Genomic DNA, 16,908 nt, shown 5'->3' with positions numbered 1-16,908 from the left:
AATACCAGCACCCAAGCCAGCATTAGCTACATAACCCAGGTATGATCACTGAAACTGAAATGAAACACCTAGATTATAAAACAAACAGCACAGAGGGAGCTGCCAGCTCCTGGCATGTTAAGTGGGACATGATCAAAAAAAGAGGCACTATGATCAAAAGCTCATTCTCTGCAAGCCCCATAACTGGCTGTAGCTGAGGAGAAGAAACTGGAGAAAAAGTTCACATCCCACTTAGGGAGATCATTGTGAAGCAACATTTGAAGAAATGTCATGAAGACTTTGAGGCAACACCCATGTTATTCAGGGCTGTGTCAGACAACCTGAAAAATCTAGTTGTGGGTAAAACCAGGTCACCAGGATTGTGGTTAACATTAGTTACAGTGTTTACATTCTCTTTACATTCCTGGCAACGCCTGAAACATAGATGTAAAAATGGCAGGATTGCTATGCTCATTCTTTAATTTTTTCCTGAGTGCTCTTCCCTCCATAAGACACACCATAAAGATGGTGAAGACTAGGGGGAGTCAAAAAGAAATGTTTTCTCTTTTCTCCCTGCTAATGTGAGACAAGACCTTCAAAGCAGAAACAAATACTACAAATATACATATATTATTTATTTAGAAGGCTCTTCATCCAACTGGAGACTGGAAAAAAAAGAAAGAACACTTCCTTCAAGTATTAGACCATATTCAACTCCAAACCAGCCTTACTGGCCATTTGCTGCCACTTGAATGAACAAAGGACATGACCCTGTTCTTGAAGTAAGGATGCCAATAGCTTAACCACTGAGAAATTAACATGGTATTTTTTCAACTCAGTTCTCAAAGATGGGAAAATATAGTTCTGAATTCAGCAGAACCTAGCACAAGAGCAAGGTACTGCTGAAGTTGCTACACCCTTGCATTTCTTCTGCACTAAAAAGTATGAACTGATCTCTTGCCTCTGAGCTGGGCAGGTTCTTTTGTTGTGTTTGAAACACAGCAGAGCTTGGCTGATGACTGCTCACTCTTTTGACAAAGCAGTTCCTAAGGGGGGTCCTCAGAAAGAAACAATTCTTTAAAAAATGCAGTGGCATGCTATTAAAAAACTTTCCAAGTGGCATTATAGCTTGCTGGAGACAACAAGGTCTTCCAGACCCACCTTTTTTCCCCAAAATACTTCCTTTGCTTTACAGCCACCTCAGTGAACAGCTAGTATGGGCTGTGGCTGCTACTCTTTCAATTACCTTCCCCCATTTGCTGTAAGACAGATAATATTATCCTGCCCTCTGTGGCAAGGCACACATAGGGGAATGGAAGAGCTGTGAAGACACAGCAGAGCCTTGACTGTGGAGAAACTTCCAACTGGCTGGGACTGAACTGGGCATCCAAATTCTTTCAAAATTACTAGGCTTCCTGTTTAATAAAAACAAATATTTACCCATTAAATCCATTTCTTTTTTCTCCCTGCACCTGTCTGTGAGAGTACTGTTATTTCTTCTTGAGGACTTCATTCTCAAAATATGGCAGGATGAGAAATATCTCAAGAATGATGGTTTGTTTTCCTTTGACATGTCCTTTGACAAGCATCTCCCAGCAAGAGAGATATTTTCTTCTGGGAGACTTCCAGATCAAACCAGACAAAAATGTGACTAAGTGTGATGAATGGCTCAGTGTTACTGTCCACACACTTTTGTGTCACCAAGGATCCAATCAGAGACTGGCATTTAACTTTGCTCTTTCCCTCAGCCCACAGATCTCAAGATGTATTGCATCCTCAGTGCCAGCCTCCAAAGGTAAGACAAGGATATGAGAGAACTCATTTCAGCAGCATGGCTTTAAAAAGTAGAATTAATACTCTGTTTATATATAGAATTCAAATTAATGTACAGACATTATAATAAACATTAAACTCTTTACTCCATCACCCTCAGAAAGCCACCCTAAGTGGGAGATTTTCACTTTTGAAACAACAGAAGATATGAAGATATCAGTATTTGCCTGTATCTCCTGACCAACTCCAGCCACTGCAAGTCAGGCATTAAAAAAAGCCAAGTCTGAAACTGAGCAGGTAATGAATGGACCAAATGATGATTTGTACTAATTAAAATGAAAACCAAGCACTGTTACACAATCTATTCATCACTAAGTTACAATGTTCAGAAATAATTATTGATACAATGCTTCTTCTAGTGTACTGCAGACACATTTCAGAAGCATCAGAGCAAACATGATTTGCTAAGTAGCTTTCATACATTTATAAACTTACTACACATAAAGCTTTCCCATGTGAGCTTTTTGATCTTGTTCTTCCCATTTCACATTGAAGGTACAGCACTAACATCACACATGAAATAAAGCAAGAATTTCAGTTGAGGTGTGACTTTTTGCTAGTGTAAATAGCATACCTCTTTTCAAGAAATATGGCAGTAAGTCCAGAAAGTTTACCTAGGGTGAACAGTTAAACACATTACTACATACATTTAAAAATCATGCTTTTATTTTCATATTTGTTCATCTTTTTATTTTTCTGAACAGAATGCAAATAACTGTTATTAGTCAGATGGTAGTTAGACCAGTCATCTGCTCAGAAAATAAATTTCTCCTTATTTTTTACATCAGCTCCCTTTTTCTTTTTTCCTTTTTTTTTTTTCCCATTAGAGGTTGTACTTTTCAGAAGCAATGCTTACCTGTTAACTTCTAAAAGCTCACCTGTGTTTCTAGTAGAGTGCTTTGTGGAGCACTACAGTATTAAAACTTCATCTGTGTTAATTAAATGCAATTCAGAAAATAAATCTGTGTCTATAAACCACTTCTGCTTGGCCATATATATAAATTAGGCTAGCAGACATTTTGGAACTGAATAAAAAAGTGCTCTAAATGTGCAGCTACAGCCAGAAATGTGGTACTGTAAATTGACCTCTGATGTGAATGTTTCCTGTACTTTTTTTTCTGAGATGGCAAGATACTGTGCTTTTTAATGCTTTGTCCACACTGTAGGCCTATCAAAAAACAAGCAGCAACAAGATTATCTTCTGTCTTGTACACAAGTACAGTGGTATGACAGATAGCAAGCCAGGCCAAATTACTGCAACCTCAAAACTTCATTTCTGCTGTCTGAACTAGGTGAAAAACATGGGCTTCTTTTCCTTTCCCAAGAGGAATGCAGAATTCCCGGCCTATTTGCAGTGCTATTACCTGGAGAGGCAGCAATGAGATAATCACTCAAGAACAAGCATTGATTTTTATGAGTGGATGAGCAATATATTTTGCCTTCCTGCCAGAAACAGCAGTGCAATAAAATATGACAAATGAGATGCCTATTCCTGCAAAATTTTGCATCTCAGTTCAACAAACCCCTCAACAGGTATGGCTGCACCACAAAAAAAAGTAGACATGCTTTTTAGTGTATAATCCATAGTGCTCATAACATCAAAACTGGGGACTGCCAGACTTCTCATCATACACCTGAACAGTCAGCATATTCAACCCTGCTTTAAAGACAACTTTAGGATGCAGTGTAGACATGTATCACAGGAGTATCAGGAATAAAATTCAGGCTTTAAATGTATGTTGCTGATAAAAACGAAGCAAAGAATAACACATGATTTTGCAGGAGTTACTGTATCTTATCAGAATCCTTGGAGATTCAAACTTAAACACGTTTGCATATAAAGGATACTGTGTGACATTTGCAGAAATTTTTTTTTTGTTACATTACCTTTAGGACAAAGCAGTGATCTGTAGGTGCCTTATACTTCACTTTGTGCTGATAACCATAATACACATTCACGTTCTCAAACTGAAGGAAGCATGCCAAATCCCGTGATGTCTACAAATGAAAGCCAAGCCCATCATTGTTAGAACAAATTGAATTTTGATGTGAAACTCATTAAAATAAGACCTTTATCAAGTGCACAAATGCCAATGATTTTTATTCCTCTAACTCTCATGAAGCTGACTGAAAAAACAAGGATTAATTTTAAGTGCCTGCTTTCTTAAAATAAAAATTGGAAGACACTCAGTACATATAATCTATAACAGAGTTCAACATTTTGCTCTTGTTCTGGTTATGTTGTGCTTCATTGCTTTGTGTGGAGATTTTAGCCTATTTCTAATATGACCAAAGAGAACACCATAGTGATAAAACCACACCCTTAAAATTCCAAATGGTGAAAGAAGATTTGGGGGTCTAAATTGCTTTGGGAGCCTGTTTGTCTTTTGTACATGTAACAAACAAACCCTCATCAGGAAATAAGAACACATTTAATCTGTTTTGCTTTGAATTTTCTCAGATTTCCTGGCATCATTCCATTTCTGTTTATCATAACATTTGCTTGTTCACAATACATTGCTAAAGCAACAAGGTTTCTATTGCTGGCATGTTTCTCAGTGATGAATTCTGCATACAGTAATTTTGTTAAACCTCTGCGTGGAAATGCAAAAATAGGTATTTCACATGGTCACCATTGGTTAAACTAAGAAAACAGGAAATAGTGGGGGGGGGGGGGGGGGGAAGGAAAAACAAAACAACAAACCACAAGCTCTCTCTACCCCTAAAAATTGGATATGATATGATTGATATATGATATGGGGGTATGTTATAATATGCATATAATGGTTCTTGCCTGCTGTTCTCATTCTTAATAATATTCTCATTACAACATACTTGTGAGTCAGCTTTATTTACAAATTGAGTTTGCAAGTAAGATTTGCTGAGAAACACTTCCTACTAGATGTATACAGGGCTTCTCTCTCTCTCTCTCTCTCTCTCTCTCCTGTCTCCACTGCAGCTGATGATGCCAGAACTTCGTCAGTGAGTGTGCAGACCTCAGTTTTTCAAGGTTCCTAAATATGCTCAAATCCATCCAGTATAATCTGTTGTTCCTTTCCTTTAGGAACCAGGCAATAGTGATTAAGACTAATATGAAAGCAGTTGTTATTATCTTCTAATGAACAGATTTCTATGCAAGGGATAAAGACACTTGTGAGTATTTGTGCAACATTAACATGATATAGTAACACAAAAATTAACAGAAATAGATTTTTTAATTATTTGTAATTCTGATGCTTTTGTTTTGTGACCCTGTCCATTAACAGCATGTTTTTGAATGGGATGTAAGTAGAGCAATGCTGAAGAAAAAAGTTAAGACAGCAGTGCTGACTGGCACTGGTTTGTTACCAAATAACCCTGAAACAAAAAGCCACCACAAGCATATGTGTAAAATTATCTGAACATGCCCCTGTATTTTCACCTTCACCATGTATTTTACAGCCAGCACAAAGAGCCAAAGGTATGCCAGATGTCTTTGCTTTTTTGTAACAAGTGAAAACAGGAACATATATCATGAATTTTAAAACAGCTCCAGCAGCTGAAGATACTGCTGTCTGCCAACTGCTTGTTTCTGTACCTCAAAGAAAGACTACCCTGCCCAACTGATTGATGTGCAAGGTGCACATGCACTTTTCATGCTACCCTGACAAGGGATGAACTCTCATAATTTAAGGGCTATAACTGAAGAGCTCTACTGAATTCTACTGCAGTGCTTTAAGATATTTAACATCCTCACTGCATCCTGCTCACATCCCAGAGATTACTGTCTCCACAACAGACACGTGTACCTCCCTCAGCTGTTCCAATACAGAGTGCAGTAATCACTTAGATCACTATTAAATACAGATTTGAGCTAAGAGACTTGGCTTTTTCTGGAAGGGCTAAGACATGGGCATAGGCTTCCTTTTGTTGAAGGCTGTTACAGATGCAGGAGCAAACACATGACTGTGCTATCATTTTAAAGAGCTGTGACTATCTCCTAAAGAACTAGATTCATGGCAATATATTTACTTTAAAACTGACAATTGCAAAAAATGGTCAGTTACAGGCAGGGTGGTACACAGGCTGTTACACAGGCTGAAATGACAAGCAGGCAGCAAAGTGTTAAACTGCTGTTACAAGGGAACTGTGTGGCTCCAACTGAGTCTATGTTCACAGCCTATCACCTGAAAAATGAAACACTTCCCTCATTTGCACTATGATGAGAAGCCACTGGAACAGGTATCACTGGATGATGAAAAATGGCAGAGTAACTCTCCTGACATGCTTGCTCTGCTTTGGCACTGTACTACTGGTCATTGTTGGAGGCATGCTACAAGGAAATGTCCAAGATGGACTTTGCAATTCACTACTCTTACACTTTTTCCACCTTGAGTGCCTTCTAAATAGCATACGAGATTCTAATTGATAGGATGTTGTGTGTACAATCTGATTTGAGGCATGAAAGCCATTATCTCAGGGTCAGGTAAAATCAAAATAAATTGCTGTGAAAGCAGCAGGTGATCCGTGTTACACTGTGGTTCAGTTATAAATACAGGTCACTGGAGCAGCAGCACAACATCCCTTTACAAGATTAATTTTTTTTTCTTTTTTTTTTCTGTGCTTTAGTCAGGAAATAGCAGAAGAGTTAAATTTCAAAGCACAAATCATAACAGTAAAGCTTCACCAGCAGCAGCCTTTCTAAATATGAAGCATTAGCAGAGCTGTAAGTGGTAACAGAAGTGTTTTTCAGAACACAAAAAAATTACTTTTTTCACCAGTCCCAGAATCCACTGTTCTACCTCATCACTGCGGAAATGAAAAGCCAGCTGCCCTTATGTGCAATACATCCAGTGCTGGCACTTCAGAGTCTTTAAATATTTTGTAATACTGGATGCAAGTAAATTTGATTCAGTCAGGCAGATACTTCTGACTCACTTCTTTCCACTTTCTACACAAAGGGCAGTCTTAATAAGCCATTAAAGACACAACACATTCTCTAGGTACAGATCACTGTATTGAAAAAGTACAGCATTTCATGTGCTGGTTACTGGAACAGAAAGTCAGTACCAAGCAAAGTAGAATTCTACCTTTTTTGTGACAAGAAATTAGTTTACTTGACAATTTTTTAAGATGTTATTTAACAGGGAATGCATATAACAGTGAAGCATTTTGGCAGCACACCACCAGCTGACGGGTGCTATGCTGTTTTTCTTTCCCCTCCTGCCTTCTGGAGGAGCATTATTTTATTACTGCTTTTATCTATCCCTAGAAATCAAAGGGAGAGAAGCGTGACAGGATTCAGTGACTGCATTCTAGTATTTGCACAAGTGGTGTAGTCAAAGTTGAACCACACAAATCTCAGCCCTCTCAGATGCATCAGACAGTGCATCTTCAAATGTCCCCTTGGGAATTCTACACTTTCACCTTCATGAATTGTTTTATTGCTAAAAGGATTATTTGGCTTCCTGACCTTGGTTTTTCCTCTAGGTACATAATAAATTCCAGAAGCTCGTAGAAGAAAATAACGTCTCTTCCAGGACTTTTTTCCATCTTCTTTTAAATAAAGGGCCCCTTCAAGCTCTGGCACAATGACAGATGTCCCACAGAAGCTTTCCTGTGCAACAAGAATAATAATGCACAAAATAAATACACTTAAGCACAATCCTATCAATATATAGCAGAAAAATGCTTCCTTGAAAAATAAAGACATTTCCTGTGACAGTGAACATATGAACATGGGGAATGCAGTTACTAGAGAGATGAACACCTTAGACAGGACGGAAAGGAAAACTTTTTCAAGCTAATGCTGAGTGTATTGATAAAGAAGAGACTGCTTAGAGCTCTAAAAACAGCTCAATCCCTGCCTTCACTCTGAAATCCATGCTAGCATTTAAAACACTGTTTAATTAGATAAACTAATTCTTTGCCTGAAGGACTTACTGTCAGGTAATTTTTAATGCAAACATGCTTATCACCTAATGTTTTCATTTAGAATTCACCAGGACTTCTGCTGGTTAACATCTGGTGCCTTCATGAGATGCGCTAATTTTGAAATGTGAGTCCTCAGTCACCTGAGTAAAGCATTTCCTTTGTGAAATTTCCTTTTACCAAACTGCTTGCCTAGAGAACTGTGGTAATCTTGTCTTTCAAATAACTCTGGATTTTCTCTTTCAAGTATACATCTGAAGCACAACTTGAGCAGGAAAAGAAAGAGATTAAACAAACTTTCTGGAAAAGTTAATAGGTCTTTTTCTGTTGTAGTTAATAGCTATTAGTTAACAGCTAATAAGTTGAGAAGTAAATCCACTTCTAACCTAAAGATAATTGCTCAGTACTGATCAACCTTACTAACAATAAAAAGTCCCAAAGGCTGGCCTAAGAGTGAATAATCTGCATTTTTAATGAGCAGCAGATGCAGAAGTCTACATATTAAACCCAAGATACAACAACACCAAAGATCACAGAACTTCCTGTTGTTACACTGTTTCCCACAAAGAAGTAAATGTTGTAATTGCAGAGCAGATGAAAGTGGTGGCAGTTTTGGCAACATTTGCATCGTCAGCCTAATAATTTGGCTTACCTCCAGCAAAGCCTCTTTGTTTTTATCATTCATTTCTTTGCTTTCTTTCTTCCCTTTGCTTGCCAGGTAGAAATTCTGATGAAGACACAAAAGAAATTCATGTTCATTATAAAGCCAGGAATACAAGTAACTGGATTGCTACAAACTCACTCAATAGTTACTGAGTCTTTCAATACTGAGTACCCAATCAGCAAGTACTCTTCTTACAGAAAGGTTTAATCACATCTGCCTGCTCATGAATTTTAATTCTTTATTCTGAATATAATTCAAAGGTAATACAAGATTGGTTTTGCCCATGTAAATACGGCCTCCAAAAATTAAAACCAGTGGCTTATATTTTTTGGCTATTTTTCTGGATTCCAATTATCACTGCTTCCTATATTATTACAAGCTGTAGAGAACCTAACATTTGATTGCATATTGATATACAATGAATACAATGCAGTATCAAAAGGATAGAAAACATATTCCCTACAACCTAATCTGGTAATTTGCATGCTTCATATCTTGCACTCTGGATATAACTCAGTTCTCATTCTTCAGTTAGTGCTTATATGCCAAAGCCTTTATCCAGAATTACTACTTTCTGCTTTTGTACCCCTGCTTATGCTCTTCAAAGTACTTTTTTTTTGCAGTGAAGAAACTGATCAAAAAGCTAGAAGAAATCTGAAGAAGTGATCACCATGATATGTTGCCACCTGTACTCCAGCCTACTGAAATAAAGCCTGCACTCCTCTGTTTCTGTGAAGCCACAGTTGCCCTTGGAGGACCCAGTGCCTGCCTGCTCCACAAATAAGGAACCACAGTGCCTCAAGGACATGCTCACCCATAAAAACAAATTCATCCACTGTTAAAGAGCAATAACCAATCTGCATTCATCTGCACTGTACAGATGGACAAAAGGACAGCACTTGGACATATGTGTAAATTCTGACAAGTGGGAAGGATGCTAGGACTCGTATGCTGGAGCATGTGCAGTGGTTTTGCTCCACAGCAGGCAGGGCCAGACAAGCAGAGCTGGCTGCCTGCAGACTGTGAGGCAGCTGGGTGTGGAGGAAGCAGGGAGACCAAGGATGGATGCATCAAGTAGCATTTGGATCCATGGCCTTGATGCCAAAATGGTTGCACTCAGAGTTCTTGTGGTTTACAGTTTTTCAGTTTATCTGGCTTTTCATCTCTCTCTATTTTTTATGTCTCAAGACTATGAGAAAGTGACAACATATTTACATGCCTAGAACTCCTCAACACCTAAACTGTAACACAAATGCAAACATAACAACACTACAAGTAAGCAGTGTGTAAATGAAGGAACAGGCTGTTGCCACAGTATAAGAAACAAACAAGCAGCAAATCTGCCCTGCCAGCAGACCACATTTACAGCAGTGCAATTTATCTGAAGTGAAACCCTGCTCTTCCACACAACCACATCTCCTTTTCCAAGCAGTGCTGTGAACACCTGTCTGCCAGAATGCAAGCCTCAGGGCAGACCGTTTATGGAGGGGCACCAGGAGAGGAAGCAGAAGAGGTCTGGGTCTCAAAACCAGTTCTTTAAAAACCACTTTCTTAAAAATTCACATTAAGTCAGACAGGGGAGCTGAGAAACACAGACACCTGCAATGTGGCCTGTGCTGATGCCACGTCTACGGTGTGAGGAACTTGAACATTCAATACAACAGACAGTTATCTGAGGAAATGCAGCTGGCCTCAGACTGCCTACATGTATTTTTAGTCCATGGCTGAAGGTAAGCAAACACTAAGGACCACAGCTTTGCAATTACATCTAAAGACAATATTCAGAGTGTAAAAAACGTGAAATCAGCTCAAAACAAAACCCACTTCTGAGGAGCTGCAGCCCACTGACCCATGCATGTGCAACAGCTCTTCTTGACAGGCAGTACTACTGCAGCCCTGAAGCCTCAGAGGGCACTGTCAGGCTGGGTTGGACCTCCAGACCTTGGGATGGATTTGGAAAGTAGAGGGACATACAGCTGTAAGGCTTCTTCTCTAGATCATTATAAAGACATAGTACAACCCCTAAAATACACGATGAAGATTTATCAAGGCAAGGAGACTTATCATGTCTCAACAAGGTTTGGCTCATCAACTTTACTACTAGTGGGGAAAGCATCCATCTATGGACTGATGATACAAAAACAAAGCTCCTCTGACTACAACTCATTCACATTCAGGCATCTGGCATTTATTTAGCAGAAGCCCAGACCACCCTGTATTGACATAATCAACCGTAAAGAGAAAAAGATTGTAAGGATATCCATGCTGGATCTCTAATGCCACAGCTTTTTCATTAGAGAAAGGGGGCTCTGTTACTTAACCCAATGTTACACAGATGTACACTGTTGTCTTTCACCTGTCAACACACACTCCATTTATTACTGATTACCTCCTTTACATCTCTGTTCTGAAATCTGGAAGTACATTGCATTATTATTTAGCAGTGGCTAAAAGCCTGGGGAGCAGACTGAACACTGTACTTGTTTCACCACTGTGTGGTCTTCTATTTTTGATCAGAAGCATTCATCCTAGAGGAGGCAAACCACAGGTGTCCAAAAGAGGTCATTTCAAGTCCAGTAGCCAAAGGTCAGGATAAAAGGCAAGCTCTTTCCTGTGTGAGGACACCACTGGGAAATGCACGTTTGGTTTGGGATGTCAGGTCATTAATGGGACAAGATGTAGCTGCAGGGCAGCTTTCTACATATATCTACAGATCTGAGAATTAACTATTTCTTACACTCAAAAGACAAGACTGTGCATACAACCTTTCCACTTAGGCACATAGCCTTGTCCTTTTGTGTGCAAAGGCAGGTTAAAAAAGATACATCAGGCTGTACCTCTCTGTACTGTCTAACCCTCCTACAGTGGAAGACAGAAAGTGTTTTCAGTAGTGCCTAGGAACACCTGTGTTGGCATGCAAGCAAAGCAAACCTGGCTCAAGATAGAAACAGTACTTAAGTATGCATTATCAAACTCTCTGATTGGTGTTTATGTCTCTATAATCAAAAAATGAATTTCCTAAAAGAAATAGCACTTCTCTCACACCTTTCACGTTTTTTCATACATAGACCCATCCAAGTGGGAATGAAGCAGCAACTACTTGTTGCATGTCAAAGAAAAGGTGCTTCAGGACAGCATGCTCCCTCTGCCTCCTCTTAGGCTATATTTTGTCTTTCAAGCCCTTGAAACTGATTTTCCAGAAGATCTGAAAAATTCACAACAGCAAAGATCAAACAGTGTGCATAAAACAAGGCAGCTGCTTCATACTCATGACTAGCTTCTTTGAGCAATGGGCTGCCTGCTTATGCTCATCCAGCCTGCACCCAATATGATGCAAGAACTGGCCAGCTCACATCCCATTTCAGATTATTGCAGCTGTTACTCAATGCAGCATGGTTTGTGCAGAAAAATCTGCAACTCATATCATGGTGTGTCCCCCTAGAAAACTGTACATTAAAAATATTAGAAGATACCTGTAATTGTTCTGAATATCATAAAAGTAAAAAAATACATGAAACTAAAGGCAGAGCTCCTTTGAAACACCAAAAAAGAGAGGGAAATTAAGATTACTAAACAAAAGGATTACAGTTAAAAACACCTCCCTTTTCTTACTTGTATTTATTTGTACTTTTGCCAGCATAAGCAGTAACCAGATTCCCTGTCACCCTTTCATGTTTTCATCACTGGGTAACAGTGGAGACAAAAGGAAAACCTTGATTCATTAATGTGGCCAAACTGGTGACAAACATAAGTATCACCTGGTGGACAGTAGACAAATAGTCAAGCATGAAACGTGCTATAGCTGCTATGAAAGACATTACAAATCCTTGCTCCACCTCCTTCTGATGCTGTTGAGAACTCTTGGTATTCAGAAGAAATAAAATATCAATTCAGTGTATGGGGTCTCCATTGGAAGGTGCACCTCTACCTTTTGGCTTACATACATTTTGGCAGAACCATAAAGTACTCACTGTACAGACTTTCAAAAAATTTTATAAATACTGTCCAGTAATAAGAAAACAAACAAACAAAACATACAGGTGGCATTGCCTGCACTGTCTGATTTTATCACAAAAACCCCACAGGAAATGGAAGTTCATGCAAACAGAAGTAAAATACAGTGTTCTAAGAGCACGACCAACATCTACAGCAAGGAGTTTAGATTCAGCAACACCTTAAAAACAACCATTTTCCTTCCTTGCTCTTCTTTTTCATAAATCTTTTAGCTGAGAACTATTCTTTGAGTTTTTTGAAAAGAGGTGTTGAGACCTGACAACCTTTCCTTTCAAGAGAAAACCAGCATCACTAAACCATACGACAAAGCATCACCTTTCCAATGTTATAAAGGTTCTCTTTATTTGCCCATGTACCAGTATGTATTTTTGTTTCACTCTTTAGTCACAGACTTGTGATGCTCCCTCTCTGCAGATGAGTCACTGATGGCATTCATGGAACAGTCTTTTACTGCAAGTTCCCTGCAGGGTCTATTATATCACAGTGAGAAGAGGGTAAAAAGTGTGCCTGTCTTCGTGGCAAGGGGGACACCTGAGAATTTTATAGAACCTTTTTCTAAAAGGTTTTCCAAACACTTAAAAAAATATTTCAGCAACAAAGCTGAAAAATTACCAAGTGCTGCATGACAAGAATGACAATCTTCAAAAAAAGCCACAGGCATTAATTGAGCAACATATTGCCAGCTCATAAAGATAAATCTTGCATTTCAGGACCTCAATTCCTCCTTAGAAAATGAAACATTTTTAATTAATTATTGTTAAATCGGTCTATAACTAGTTCACAAAAAGAAACAATAAACGTTGGCACAGTTCACAGACCTTCTTCAGAGGTCCACATGTTTTAGGAAGGCATCTACCCATCTTTATGAGATTTTTTTAAAGCACTTAATTGTGTGAAATCTTTGTGATGAAAATTTTGTATCACTAATTTGTCTAAGAATTAACTGTAGGTACCTGACCACCTTTGGAATTTGCCTCTTTTTCCCCCAGAAAAATAACTGCAAGTTAAAAAACTGTGAGATCTCCACAAACCTCTTCCAACAGAATAAGCACGAAATAAAACAAACAAGGAATTACTGATGTAGCACAAACACTACTGGGTGTGTCAAAAAAAGCATTCTGCAATTTGTGTACTCCCAAAATGAGTTTTACACAGCAGCCTTGACTGAGCTAGAAGGAGGCTGAATACACTGAGCACATAGTCTCAGAGCACAAGATTTCAGTTTCCCATTGGTTACACCATAATTTCTGTAGTTAGTTAGCTGGGTAATCACACACCCCACCCCCAGCTCAGCATTTCTGCTTGGTTCACCTCTTCATGGACTCACTGCAGATCATGTCTGTTTCAGTATGTTTCAGTACTTAGTGTGAGCTCTGTACAGTACTGATTACTTTCTGCCACAAAGTGCTGATATGACTGTACTATTTTCCCCATTCACAATGTTTGAGTTTACCACACCTGACAGATGGTCAGACGTTATTACTGGCAAAATATTTCAACAATGTGATAGTCACAACTGATGCAGTTTCCTCAGACTGTTCATTTTAGAACTTATCCCAGAGGGGCTAAAGCTCAGTGACTGCAGACTTGTCCAGATCCAGCTGAGACATGAGGACAGAGCTACACTTTGGTTTGGTTTTGGTTTAGGTCACATTTATTTCCAAATTTCATTGCAACCAAAATGCAATATTCATCAGAGCAGAATATTCATCAAAGTTTTACTTTCTGTTTGAGGTACAACCTTGCTCTAAGCCACTTACCCAAATAACACTACAGTGTATGAATCAAATGTAGAGTTAAACCTCTGCTGCTGGGTAGGTTTATGTGCTGTAGAAAGGAGGATATTTTGAGCCACCATATTGTATTTCCAAACTTGGCTTTGCTGTTTCATATTAAAAATCAACATTAATCCATGTACACTGCAGATAAGTTTTCCTTCCCTGACTGTGGATATTTATGTCAATGAAGGAAACTTCTTTTCTGCAGGTTCTATTTGAAACATAGGCTCATTCTATGAAAAAACAACTTCCTAATGAGCAGCTTGGTGAGATTTGCTGCCAAATTACATATTTGACTCATTTTTTTGGGCAATGCTGAATTGCTCATTTCTCTCTTGCAGCCCTTAGGAACAAACCAGATGCTCAGTGAGCTAACAGTCAGCTGACATGGGGAAAAGATCTTGTGCCCGAGAATTCAGTAACTGCATGTTCCAGGATGTTTGTACATACAGCTTTGACCACATAACACAAGAAATAAAACAATTTGTGTATACACCTATCTGAATAATTTGATGCAATTCAGTGTGCAGACCCCCCTTTACAAAGTTAATGTGCACAAGTTACTGATAACCCAATTCTTCTCCTCAGTATAAACAAAATCCAGCAAATCCTCTGTAGTATTCAGTATACCCTTTATGAAGTTTCATGTACAACTGGCAAAAACTGTGCCTTCAAGAAAATGTTGATATTCATCAGCAGAAATAATGAAGAAGCTGTAGTAATAACAAAGGCCAGGTTTTTACAGCTGTGCCATCTCACCCAGTTCTAAGAGCTGTATCCAAGCAGTAGCTTGTACTGGAGGGGAACTACATGCTTCAGTTTTTACCTCTACAGACAAGACTCTAAAATAGTATCAGAAAAAAAAGCAGGAAACACTAATTTTCAAATCCTTGCATTCAACATTCTGGTGGGTTTTTTGGTTGAAAATACAAGCTTTGCTTTCTATGAACTGACAAAGCTGAAAGTAAATTATTAATGCAACAGGCAGCATGCAGAGTAAATTACTTTACTTTAGATTCTTACCCAAATAGCATGATAGCTTACCTGGGGATTTTTAAATAAAGCATATTTTTGACTTTTTTCCAAAAACATAATCTTATTCTCAGTATCTCGAGTCCAGTCTGATAACACTTCAACAACATTTTCATGGTCTTCAAAAAACCTTTCTGGAGAGACAGAGAAGATAATGTAAGACATTCAAACTGTTTCTGGCCTCTCCTGAGGCTGCAGAAATTCCTGTGTAAGAATGTAATCACTATCTGATGTTCACTCACTCAGGGCTGGACTGTCCAGCACTCTTTTCCACTGCACAGATGGGTGCAAAACCCACATGAAATTGTCAAATGGAAGGGCAAAGCAGCTACAGAAGATGCCTTATGTAGCTGTGCCATGCTCCTGGATTCCTCCTGAATCTCTGTGCTGTTGCTTGAAGACTGCAAGGGACGGAAACAATGACCCATCAGGAGTAGATGGTTACACCCATGTTTTTCATGGTTTCCTGCTTTTGATTGATTTTGGTTTTTTTAAAGTTTGCAGTAATGCAGACTGGGGGGGTGGGAGAAGGGGTTTACATAAACTTTGGCTAATGAATTGTAAAAAAAATGTAAACATTTATTTATTTATCTTTTTGCTTTACTTCTTTTACAGGGAAGATTTGCTTTTTGTCATCAGAAAGAATTCTATGCGCTGAAAAAAAAAAAGTTTGGTTTCAAGCAACTGCATTTAAAACTACAAATAACAAAACAGAGAAAATACGAAGATAGATTAAGAACTGATGTCAAGATATACTGGGTCACTCAGCATCTCTGTAGTTAAAAGCCTTACCAGGGATGCGAGAGACCCAATGTCAGCTCAATTCCCTCCTGATCTGCTCTGAACCCCAGTCCTCCACCCAGGAAAGCCACAGGGTGTGCTGAGATTAGGTAACTCTGATCTCTTTCACTCAAGTTTCATTTATACAAGATTGTTCAAAAGTAACATAAAACCCCTTTTAAAGGAAAAGGAATTCAGCATTCATTCACAGGTCATTTTGGAGGGTCCCAACCTGTACTTTTCTACAAATTCAGTACTGGGACAGGGAATTTGCCCACTCCAATTTTCAGTAGGATTTTGGCAGTTTCCTGGGAACAGCCATACTCCCATTTCTGTGGTCTGTAATGATCACATCCTTCAATGGCCTAGACTGGCCTAGCATCAGAGGAGGTAACAGCAAAGATTTTGTTGGCTTTCTTTAACACTCGTTACTTTTTACAAGGGTTTAGTACATCCCATCCAATGTATATCTTGTGTATTAATTAAATTCACAGAATGAGACTAGCTTCAAGACCCATTTGCATGTACATGGTAAATTTTAACACCAACAACATTACACTCTTCATTTAGCAACTGGCACTTCTGCAATGCACTGGGAATAGAAAGTACTATATAAAACCCTGTTAATGGTTTGAAGGGTGAACAGTACATTATAGTTCAAGATAGGCATGAAGCATTTCTCAGACAGTAAGACTAATTTTTGCAACATCTATTTTTGTTTGTTCATTTCCTGCACCAGGATTTTCTTGTAGGAAAAATGTGATTTTATCATCCTCAGGAGGGTCTTTTTAATATATACTTTTACCTAAAAAAAGTCAAATCTGGATGCCTAATGTAAGACTATGATAGCCCTAACTGCAAAATAGATGCTGGTATGTACAGCCCAGTGTTACATCACCATCTCACTACTGAGATTAT

The 16,908-nt window shown here is 38.7% G+C and overlaps 1 protein-coding gene across 1 annotated transcript in view; it reads right to left on the bottom strand.

Moving 5' to 3' along the window:
• APBB1IP (amyloid beta precursor protein binding family B member 1 interacting protein) overlaps positions 1–16,908 on the bottom strand; it is a 59,263-nt gene that overhangs the window by 15,046 nt on the left and 27,309 nt on the right. The window contains exons 7-10 of the mRNA XM_056483289.1: positions 15,223–15,344; positions 8,375–8,449; positions 7,265–7,408; positions 3,700–3,810 (exon numbers count right to left, since the gene is read on the bottom strand). Of these exons, the coding sequence (XP_056339264.1) occupies positions 3,700–3,810; positions 7,265–7,408; positions 8,375–8,449; positions 15,223–15,344 (452 nt within the window). The remainder of the gene's footprint in view (positions 1–3,699; positions 3,811–7,264; positions 7,409–8,374; positions 8,450–15,222; positions 15,345–16,908) is intronic.

The sequence above is a fragment of the Oenanthe melanoleuca genome, chromosome 2 (genome assembly GCF_029582105.1).
Source record: "Oenanthe melanoleuca isolate GR-GAL-2019-014 chromosome 2, OMel1.0, whole genome shotgun sequence".
NCBI classification, from domain to species: Eukaryota; Metazoa; Chordata; class Aves; order Passeriformes; family Muscicapidae; genus Oenanthe; species Oenanthe melanoleuca.
The sequence above is the reverse complement of the archived record's forward strand: the minus strand, read 5'-3'. Positions and strand labels throughout refer to the sequence as shown.